General features: G+C 40.9%; 1 protein-coding gene across 18 annotated transcripts in view; it reads left to right on the top strand.

Moving 5' to 3' along the window:
• sox5 (SRY-box transcription factor 5) overlaps positions 1-11,720 on the top strand; it is a 291,505-nt gene that overhangs the window by 172,356 nt on the left and 107,429 nt on the right. For 4 of the 18 annotated variants that reach the window (XM_017429905.3, XM_017429908.3, XM_017429904.3 and 1 more), the window contains exon 1: positions 9,312-9,563. The exons of 12 other annotated variants lie outside the window; for them this stretch is intronic. In XM_017429905.3, coding sequence (XP_017285394.1) covers positions 9,487-9,563 — 77 coding nt within the window. In that variant the 5' untranslated portion in view covers positions 9,312-9,486. Of the gene's footprint in view, positions 1-9,310; positions 9,564-11,720 lie in introns of those variants that run through there. 2 more of the 18 variants (XM_037981192.1, XM_037981186.1) reach the window with 1 other exon arrangement.

The raw sequence follows: 11,720 nt of genomic DNA, 5'->3' as shown, positions 1-11,720 counted from the left end.
GGGAGGAGGCCCAGAGGAAGACCCAGGACACGCTGGAGGGACTATGTTCCTCGGCTGGCCTGGGAATGATTCCCCCGGAGGAGCTGGCCCAAGTGGCTGGGGAGAGGGAAGTCTGGGTCTCCCTGCTTAGGCTGCTGCCCCCGAGACCCGACCCCGGATAAGAGGAAGAAAATGGATGGATGGATGGATCTTATTCCCCACTGAGCTAATTTTAAAGCTCATAAGCTTTTGGAGTCAACCAGATTCAATGGCCAACACAAAAATGGCTAGAAATTTCTAAATTTTACAGACACTGAGATAAATTTGGAGCAGTAGTGGCTGAGAGTCATCCTCAACACAGTCTCTGAGATCTCACAATATATCACATGAGATTGCACATATAATTCACAAAGTTTGGCCAAAATGGCTGTGACTCATTTTTCAGTATTTAGAAAGGCGGTGGGTGATATGCACTCCTTTAAGGAATGTTATTCCTTTAATTCTGTGAGTGCACATCTAGTGAAAGCAAGTTTTGTCATATCGTTTCACTTTTGTGTTTCTCAAACACTTAACGGCAAAATTCAGGTTATGAATAAAGCTTCTTAAGGATCAATACAGATAAAGCAGATTGGCAGATGACTGTTTACACCTGGAAGGTTGTTTACTCCGGAAGAACTCCATGTCGGTTTTATTCTTGTCCATTTCTTTTGAAATATAGTTTAAAACTCTTCTCTGTTGCTGGGCTCTGGGGTCAGTCTGATGGATGCAATCACCAGAAGAAACTTTCCGATGCAAAACACCACCGACTTTGTCTCCGTCTGCCTTAGAATCCTACCCGTCCATTGTCCAGTCAGTATTAATCATGGCTGAGTTCATGGTAAGTAAACTCTGAGGCACATTTAGCCATTTCCATTGTTTGAACGGTAATTTCATAAAGCTCTATTCAAATGTGAGCCTCGTGCCTATTCTTCAAGCCGTCTTCAGGCGGGCGGGGGGGGAGCAGGGCGAGGGGTGCGCCCGGGTCAGTGCTGCTCCGTTATGTTGAGCGATTGCCGCCGTCTCAGTCGCATAATAGCGAAATTAGGTTTCTGTAATGCACAAATGAGGTTATCATTGGTTTTGCAGCTGTTTACAGGGTCAAGGAAAGATGCGGTGTTCAATCGGGGCTCAATTTAGTCGGGAATGCGATTAGATTTAGCCCTTCCAGTGTATTCTCTTCGTTTGACCATGAATTAGATTAGGGAAATAGAAAACTAATGCCACAGATTGTGGCTGACGCAGAGATGTTTATAATACATAAAGGGGATGGTGGGATTTTTGTCAATGTGTGTCCTTCTAATGTGTCTGTATGTATTAATGTTAAGTTCAGTTCATATGAAGGCATTAATACACTTGTTAAGAGTCTGCTCAGTTTAATTTGTGCAACTGTGTGTGATAGGGATGTTTTACCACCATTATCATCAGGTTGGGGTCATTGCCAGTGCCAGCTAAAACTAGCAATTACCTGTTGCTTTCTTGTCTGTAATTTGTAACAACTTGTTTGTTGCATGTTTACACGAGCACCGTGCAGCCCCCTGTAACTGGCATGAAGTTGGACAGGTCAACTGAATCATTATTCATTTAATGCTGTAAAATGTTTTCATTCAGAAAGAACTGGCAACCGGCTGCACCAGCATCAGCCGCGACCATTTTGTTTTCTGCCCGGGCCAGTTTTGTAAACAAAAGAGTAATTCAGATTTTTATTTTTAAGATCCGGCACAAATATTCACATCAAGTTGGGAAATATCCTGATTAGATTTTGTTGCTCAAATGTGATTTTTTGACAGCATTCAGGTAAAATGTCTTCCAAGGCAAAAAATTACAAAGTTCAAAAGGTCATCTTCAGTTTGGCATCATTTCTAATGTTTATAGATTACCTCAAAGAAATTGGGAGACCAAAACCAGGTTTTACATTGAATTACATAAACTATTATTTTATAGTTTTGCTGCTGGATTGAAGTTTTGTATCATCATTAACTTTCCTCCATACGATTTGTTTCCCCAATCAAACTACTTCCACATACTTTGCACCATCTTAACCACTCATATATTGAGATGTTTGGCTTTAATGGGAATAATGTTTTATTATTTAACTTTATTTACAAAAATGTTTCCTTGAGAAATATATTGAAACGTCTTTAATTCCTTCAAAACCATTGTTCTCTTTGTCTAATGCTCCTTTTTGCTTTTAGCTATAGTTTTAGCTTTTGGTCTGCTTTTTCTGCAGCCAACTTTACCACTTCGATTTTAGCTTCTTAAACAAATTTCTGCAGTCATTCAGCACTCTGAATTCACAGATATATCAGTCTGCTGGCAAATCCAATCCCTCACATGTTCTTATGTTGGCTGTTAGTCATGTTGTACCCTTAGCTTAGCATTGTCATGTTTTAGTTTATGTTAGCTTATTTAGCCTTCCTGTAAATTTAGTTTAGTTTATCTTAGCTCATATTTTGACTGTCTTAGCCTAATTGTTGTTTAGTTCAGCTTAGTGCTGGGCGATATGGAAAAAAATCCTATATCACGATATGGATAATTTTATATCACGATAACGATATATATCACGCTATACCCCAATTATGTACGTTGTCAGTTATTCTCTGAAAAATATGAAAAAATAATCTAATTTCTTACCTTTTTCAAGCTTTATTTTGAAGTGACATTTAACTGAACTTTCACAAATGAGATCTGCTGCATTTTAGTGCAGCAACATATATGTACCTGTTAGACGTAACAGTATCAAATGACAACAGACTCCATTATCTTCGGCCGGCTATAGTTTCACTTTTCACAACTTTCCCGGCTCTTTTACAACTTGTTTGTTTGCACTTTTTGGATTGTTAAATATTCTTTTTCGTGGTTCTTCTTTAAGTGATAGAAGAGGTTTGTTGTGTTGGCGTCAGATGAGGAAACAGTCTAATAGCAGAGTTAGCATTAGCATTAGCAGAGTTAGCATGTTACCTTTTTCTGCTCCGTGTCAGACTTCTTGAACCAAATCACAGACGTCCCCCTGGTTTTGGTAAAAGTCTTTCTTCTTGGGCTGCCTGCTAGCTGTCTCTACTTGTTGCGACCCCGGGTTTGATACTTCCTGCGTCTCCATCTTTCAGCGCTTATGGTGAAAACACGGCGCCGCACAGAAAGCCGCTGTCGTAAAGCAGCGTCATGTCGCAAAACGGAGGTTCTTCTCAAAATAGTTATTTTTTCTTCTTATTTATCACTTATATAAACTGAATGTATGCAAAGTGACAACACTAATACATTCGTCGTAGCCTACGTTATGAAATATTTACATGAAGAATCAATACAATTATGATAGAAACGATAGAAGAAAATATATCACGATAGACACTTTTCTATCGTCCCCATGATATGTATCGTTATATCGCCCAGCACTAGCTCAGCTTTAACTTCATAATGATTTTATTTAGATGATTTTAGCTACTATTTTGACTGTTTTAGCTCATGTTTAGTTTCATGATTTCATTTAGATTATACATGATGCCAGGAGTATAATCAGTATCTGTCCCAATAATATGGGCAGGATTGGTCCTCTTCCTTCAGCGCTGCAATGTGCAGAACCAAGAGTCATTGCTGAACATTGCACAATGCTGCTTATCAATCTATGGCCCAAATCCAGCCCGTGTCTTAATATCATGCACACATCATGTGGTTCTGTAATGCTTGGCATACAATACATCAATCCTCCTTTGGTGTTGTCTGTCCCGAGCAACCAGAACCTTCATGTGTATGTGCCCTCTTGCATCCATTGTTTCCAACATCAGGCCACGGACATCTGTACTAGTAATCTGCTTTTACATGCATTGCAGATATGGATAATTCCAAATTGATTTTCAAGTGTCTAAAATTGATTATGTTAATCTGTGCTGCTACTAAGAGTCAGCAGAGTAGTTGCTGCATGGTTTTTGTCCTAGTATTGTTACCGTAGCTTCCTGTCGTAGAAATGTGTTGCAGTAAAGCTGTGTTTTCACATCTTTTTTTATCTTCTTTTTACTAAATCCTGACGAGTATATGTCTGTAAGTGAAAGCTGAAGCTAACGTACCATGGCTGTCTTTACTAATGACTTTGAAACATTTTATTTGTGTATAAATTTCCAGTAATACACGATGCTCATTTTCAATATGAAGTTAGCATCTATGCTAATTGTTGGACAGCAGTCCAAGATTGAGTTTGTTTTGTTTTTGGTTTTTTTCATGTTATTGTGAACTTTTTGTTAGTTCATTTATGTAAAATAAACCATAGTCCTTTAAGTTTTAAGATAATTGAAATACACCAATAATTGTTTTATAATTCCACCCCTAATCTGTACACTATCAGGCCTCATGCAAATCCACAATGTGACCCCTAGTGTTTGGTGACCTTAACTCACCGTTTTGACAGTTGGATGCTCTGGCAACTGTCTGATAACACTATCATTTCGCTCGCGGTGCTACCGCCTTCGCCCTCTGGTGTCCATTAGACGTCCTGGTTTCCAAACCCTGGTCCTCGAGGAACACCGTCCTGCATGTTTTAGCGTTTTTCCTGTTCTACAGGTTCTGCAGAAGCCTGTTAATCACTCGCTTGTTCAGATCAGGCGTGTCGAAGCAGAGAAACAACTAAAACATGCGGGATGGTGTTTCTCGAGGACCAGGGTTTAGACCACACGTGTCAAACTCAAGGCTCGCGGGCCAGATCCGGCCCTCTGTAACATTTCATCCGGCCCTCTAGTCTGGTTCAGATCGAGTCTCTGATCTTATTTTGCTTCAAAAAACTGAAGTTTTCTCTGACAGTGACTTAGAAGCCAACAATATATAGTTTTAATTTCTGTATGATCAGGTTTTTGTTGAAAAATCTGTTTTAATGTTAAAACTTCATTTAAAAGCTGAGTGAGGCGTAAGAAATGACAGCTAATGATGAGCTTTTTAAAGTTTGATCTATTTGTCTGTGTTCATTAAAACATATGTATAATCTGTAACTAGGAAAAGGTCACTGATATTTCTATATGAATGATTTGACATAATACATCTAAAACCAATTAATTTATGTAATTTTTAACAAATATTGATTGTGATTGACCCTTGGCTAGGACCAAATTTTTAATTTTGGCCCTCTTGCATCACTGGGTTCGACACCCCTGATTTAGACGTTCGGCTCCTTTCAAACCAAATCATTTATCCCCCATCACTGGTCTGCATGCAGACTGAAACTACACCCAAACTGGACCCTTCCTTCTGGGTGTTTGTTTTGTCCTATCGAATGTATAAAAAGAGAATATACCGTTAATGGCTGCTTTTATAAACAAAAAGGCCTTCTGTTTAACATATCTGTATCGGTTTTATTTTTCCAACTCTTCTTGGTTTTTCCTCAGTTTAAATCCAGAACAACCTTCCTCACCAACTTCCTCTCAATTGCTTCAGATGATGGTTTTTATTCTAACATTTTTCTTTTGTTTGTCTTTTTATTAACCCAAAGATTTATTTTCAAACTAAAACAGGACCTTGAATCTGGCTTTATGACTTCAACGCTGCATGCAACGACAAAATCCAGAGAACAATCTAACTACTTCTTCATACGTTGTAATTTAGCCACCTGTATATTAAAATGTTCAGCTCATTCATAAGACGGGTCCAAATATTTACTTCATTTACAAACATTAACCCTATAGAAATGCATTAAAATCAGTTCAATTCCTTCAAAAACATTGTCTTCTTTGAAATCTGCTTCAGCCTACTTGCTCTATTTCTTTCTTCTTATGCTACTTGTAGCTTTTGGCTACCATTCTGCTACTTTTAACGAGCCTTTTAGCACTTAGCTTCTGTTTTGAGCCATCATTTGGCTTTTTTTTTTACTTTCAGGTATCATTTTGCTCATTTAGGCTTATATTTATTGTTCTTTTTCTTTTTGCTTTGTCAGCAGATTTCAGCAAAGTAAGTTAGCCCTCAGCGTTCACGCTGCATTTTCTCCAGTATATCATTCATTTTAGTGTTGTTTGATGAGTGGGTTAATGTACTCCCACCCTGATAATGGCCGGTATTTGAATGCTGAATGTGGTTGTACAGTGTCTGTGTGTCTACAGTAAATCTTGCTCGCTTCCTCTGTTTGTGCAGCAGTGTGAATGTGTGTGTGTCTGAGTGTGTGCGTGTTAAAGTAACGCAGAAGTGGCAGTCTGTCAGCTCTGCTTTTCTCTGAGCTCCCCAGAACAATGGCTGGATTGGCCGTATGTGTGACACACAGACCACACACCCTTAATAGTGACTGACAGCACTAAGGGCTGAAAACAACACGCACCGACCGCTGACACACACACACACACACACACCTGAGGAGACAAAGGGTGAGGGGGATTGGTGAAGGCTGCAGACAGGTTGCATGTGCTTATTGTGTCTGTATGTATTCATGCATGACTTCATTCATTCATGCATGTGAGCTTCAGCATATGTTCTGTAGTCCGGCAGAATCAGCCTACGTCACAAATATTACAACGTCCTAAAACGTTTATTTCAACTCGCCTTTCGGGAGCGAGCAATGATGTTTTTGCCTTTTAATGAAACGCTCAGGAAGTAATCAACAGCTGCACATCTGCAACTGATTCCCTTCTGATTAAACATGGCCACCACAGCTATAACTTAGTGAATTTTATAGATAATTAGCTAGAAATGTGGTGTGGTAGTAGCTGCTGAGACCAGCTATGTTGGACGGTTTGGAGACAAAAAGACAGGAGACAGGACAGGAAGTGGCGGTTCTCCTTGGGAGGGACGAGGATGGACAGGATTAGGAATGATGTCATCAGAGGTCCAGCACAGGTTAAACAGGAGGAAGAGAACCTGGAGAGGTGGAGGCAGGTGGAACAGTGAGGCAACAAGGTCAGAGGTCACAGAGGTGCAGGACTTCAAGGACTTAGGGTCCACTGTCCAGGAGGACGGGGAGTGTGGTGAAGAAGAGAGTCCAGGCAGGTTGGAGAAAAGTTTCAGGAGTCATTTGAGACAAAAGGGTGGCAGCAAAGATCAAAGGAAAGGTTTACAGACAGCGGTGAGAGCAGCCATGTTGGTTTGGAGACAGAACAGGAAGTGTCAGAGCTGAAGATGTTCAGGTTCTCCTCGGGAGGGACGAGGATGGACAGTATTACGAATGAGGTCATCAGAGGTCCAGCACAGGTTGAAGGACTGGGAGATAAAGTTAGAGACGGTTTGGACATGTCCAGAGGAGGGACAGAAGGATGTTAGAGACAAAGAGGACAGATATGGATGCAGTTAGAGAGGACATGGACACAGATGGAGGAAGATGAGACCCCTGAAAAGAGAACAGCAGAATGCGATATGCATTCTTTAAGGAGCGCTAGGCCTTTTGTTTTGTTCAGGAATGACAGTCAGTCTCCATCAAATTAGACCAAAGAGCTGATTAAGGTAAAAATAGGTCTTAAGAAACAATTAAAATTTTATCTGGGAACTCTTAGTTCAAAGTCTTTGCAGCTAAAGAGTCGTTCACAACACATACTCTGAAGTGATCCTAATCTAAACCTCTGGCATGAAAGGTGGCAGGCGACGTGCATTCCTTCACAAACGCTACGCCAATAATTTGTTATGCACGTGCAATCAAGCGAAAGTGATTTCGACCAGCTTCTCAGTTACCTGCGGAGCTCACGCAGGCTGTTTTGCAACAATAAGAAAAACTAAAAACCGTTGGAGAAAACTCATTTTCAGCGAGAAATAATGGCTGCGAACGTTCACACAGACGCAGAGAAGAAAGAGGCTGTAAATTGATAGAGATGGATTACTCAAATATGTCGACATCAGTGCTCGTGCAGTAATCAAATGACATTTATCTGAAGATTGCCTTAGAGAACATGAATTCAGGTTCATTAGATTTGATATTTGGCACGTGGCCATGACAGAAGAGGGATTTCCCCTCACGTTCACATCAGTGTTAAATTGTAATGACAGCAACGTAATAACCTGCAGAGGTCCATTATTAATATCGTTAAATGCATTAGAAATGCTATTTAGGAGATTTTAATGGTTGCGGTGTTCACAGTTTCATCCAGCTAAACATATATGGTTTGTTTTAAATCTGTTAAAAATTATTTCTCCTTCAACAGGAACATAAAAGCCAAACATTAAAGAAATGATTTAAATTCAAACAGCGATGTAATTGACCTTTGTTGGACAGTGTTGCCGTGAATTTCTCTGCTCTTTGAAAGAATTCAAAGGCTCCAACCTCAGGAAACCTTATATTAATCTTGTTTCAAGGTTTGTTTCACATCCACTGTTCTGCCGCTTTATTCTGTTAGCATAACCAATCATGTGAAGAGCATGATGTGTTTCAAAGTTGAGCACAAAACGGCCTCACTTTCCTAACGCGGCGGAACCAAAGGGACAGTGAAGGAGGAAGAATAAATGTAAATTGACAAATTAAGCACGGATGAGTCCGAAGCATTAGTAGAGATAACAAACTTTAGAAAGTATGCACCCTCTGAATGCGTCTGTAATGAGCTACAAACCTTTTTCAAGCTGAGTCACATGCAAACAAAAACTATAGCTCTTTTGTGTCAGCAGCTGCAGATGCTTAAACCAACATGTGGCTCACTTTTACTTAAAGATTGAGCGAATTTTGCAAATTTCGGGGGCGTTTTCAGCTCAAAAATTTATAAAAGTTGGCAGCCATCTTGACTTGGGGTTGGCTTTAAAAGTTATTTAGTTGTATTAGAACATTCAGTGTTTACTTTTTAGAAGTTTCATTAAAATATATATAGTGGTTCATGAGATATTTTGCTAACAGACGGTCTGTTAGCTCTCAGCTACAACCACACCCAGTTTTAGCTCAATAACTATAAAAGTTGACTACGTTGTCGCCGCGTTTGTTTGCTTAGGTTGATCGGTTGTGGCAGCCATCTTGAATGGGACTCTGAAAGTTAATGAACAGTTCCATTTAAATCTGTTTTTTTTTATTTGAAGCTTTCTGTCACAGAAGACGACATGCCCTTGCAGTTGGACGAGAAGTTTTGGGAGCAAATAGAGATATTGAATATTAAATAGCTCCATTTATTTCCTGTACTGAAGCCCGAGTTCTTGTGTTTACATGATCTGTGAGGAAAACCAGAGGGGTGGTCCTGAGGAAGGGTCAAGAAGAAGCCCCTCCCCTTCACTTGCACACACACACTCTCTCTCTCTTTGCTGAATGGAGACGGTGTGTGTGTGTGTGGACCTCGCTGCTGGCCCTTTAAGAGCCGAGCCTGGATCTCACAGCTTACAGCGAGGGAGGGAGAAGAGGAGGGACGGAGGCAGAAAGAGAGAGAGAGAGAGGGAGGGAGGGTGCGAGCTTGGAAGTGTGTGAGTAAAGAGAGAGAGGAACACACACACATACACACATCGAGAGAGAGAAAACAGCAGTGTGTGTGAGAGGTTGAAGGATCACTTCAATCCCGTCTTGTTTTGGGGAGACTAACCTTGTTCATCTGAGCATTGTGGGACTGTTTTATGTTGTTGTTGTCGAGAGAGACGGACCCTTACTCCAGCATGCTCACTGAGCCTGAGCTACCTCAGGAGTGTAACAGGTACGTGACGCTTTCCCCCCTCGCTCTCTCACACACAAACACACACATTCACATACAGATGACAGAAGAGATGTGAAGTGGAAAGGTATAATGTGTGTGTGTGTGTGGCGGAGTGTGTGACTCGGAGTGTGACAGAGTTGATGATTCACTTCTCTACTTTTACTAAAGATATTCAAAGCTGAAGCAAATCTAGATATAAGCGTGTTAGAGCGTGCTTGTCCCATCAGGGACGGAAATGAGTCCCCCCTCCTGTTCGTCTGTCCTGACTCAAAGTTGTGTTCACTCAGATCGATACTTTCAGACAGCTCTGATGTGTGTGAGCGTGTGTGTCTAAAAGAGGAAAAACGAAGTGCTGTAAGAGAGGTCTGAACGTGTGATCCCATCTCCGCTTCACACAACTTTATTTACTTCTGCTTCTCGGATACCTTCTGCCAACTAAAAGTCCGGAGTCTCTTCTCCCAAATTCATTTAATCCAAGTTCAATCCCCCGGTTAATCCTTTTCTGGATCTGCGGCGGCGGCGGTGTTGTTGTTTTTCTGTGCCTTATGCTAATATTAATCTGTGTTGTTTGTGCAGGGCCCGTTTCATTTAGAGGTGTGAACCCTCGAACCCTGCACTGTCAACACAAGTGGAATAATGGCTGTTTGATCCCAACGCCTCGAGACGCAGATTATGTTATAATACTCAATGTTTTAATTCACGCAACTTGTCTCCCTCTCTCCTTTTCCAACCTGCTTTGACTTTTATTGCATTATGTTTGGTTTTTTTTTTGTTCTGTGATAAACTGCGGTCGGCGGGGTGGATTTGCAGGGCAACCCTTGAATTAAAAGCACATTTAGATGCGGGCAAAAAAAAAAAAAATAAGCGTACAATCCAGCAAAGTAGTATAACAGATAACAACAGCTAGGAGGAATTAAAAATTTAAAGGATTACAGCAAAAAGCAGAATGTATGGAGATAAATGCAGGGATTACAATGACTTAGGAGGAGAGCGCTTAAAACTCTTGCTTTCCAGTAATGCACTCCATCACCGTGGCTGTGGACGGAGTGTGTGAGAGCATCTACGTGTGTGTGTGTGTGTTGACAGCGGAGCAGAGCGTGCGCGAGCTGCCAGAGTGTGTGTGCTCTCCAACCCCAGAGGTTTCGATGATGCTCTTGGTTCCTGCGTTACTGTAAGTGTCCGCTCGCGTGCCGCTTCTCTTCTTCCTCTTTTACTCTTCTTTGCTTCTAAAATTAAAACCAGTGACTCACGTTTCCTTCATAAAAAAAATAGTCGCTAAAATAGTTGTTTAAAGTTTGTAGTTGGGAACTCGTGTTTTATATCGGTTGAAATACATTTTTTAATTACCTTTAATTGGATTTAAATTATTTGTATTTTATTATGTCGGGTCGTTTGAGTGTTGCAGTGTATTTCTGAAATTTAAGGCAAAAAAAAAATAAAATCAAACACCGTTCGTTAGCTCTGACTTATCCCGTTTCTACAAACAGAAGCGAATTGTGCACATAGAAAGAAACGCAGCGAAGCCAAAACAACCAAAACACAGATGGAAAAAAAAAAAAATGGAAGAGATTTGAAGCCGGATGGCGAGATGAAGGAGAAGAAATAATGTGGTCAAACTGACACATTCCTCACCAGCAGACAGAAGCAGCTCAGTGAAGAGGAGGGGTGAAGGAGACGAAGGGGGCTCTGTCGGGGTGGTGTTAAGGCGGCGATGGATTCTCACACCCCTCCATTTGTCCCCCAATGTGTGTTTTAGGTGTGCAGATGATGGTGGACATATCAACACTTTAGAAACAGCCTGAGGGGAATTTACCGGATTTCATCAGCACAAAAACTCCCATTATTAGTCAGTAAATGTTTCAAGTTAATTTTAGGACGCAACATAAACGGATGGTTACTACGTGCATTTTAAAATAAAAAAGCAACAGCGTGATCCTGGTTTTAACCTGACTTTGGCGAGTCAAACTCCTGCTCCTGTTTTACTTGTTGAGTTTTATTTTGTATTTTTACGACTCGTCTCCAGTTTGAGTAAGCGCTGCAGCACCTCGTTTCATTTAAAGGGGTGAGATTAAAGTGTGTGTTTGGGGGGGGGGGGGGTGGAGAGAGAGAAAGAGGGGGGTAGAGAAATTGAGCAGAGTGCCCGCGCGCCGCACACAA

This window comes from Kryptolebias marmoratus, linkage group LG18 (assembly GCF_001649575.2).
Source record: "Kryptolebias marmoratus isolate JLee-2015 linkage group LG18, ASM164957v2, whole genome shotgun sequence".
Lineage (NCBI taxonomy): Eukaryota > Metazoa > Chordata > Actinopteri > Cyprinodontiformes > Rivulidae > Kryptolebias > Kryptolebias marmoratus.
The sequence above is the reverse complement of the archived record's forward strand: the minus strand, read 5'-3'. Positions and strand labels throughout refer to the sequence as shown.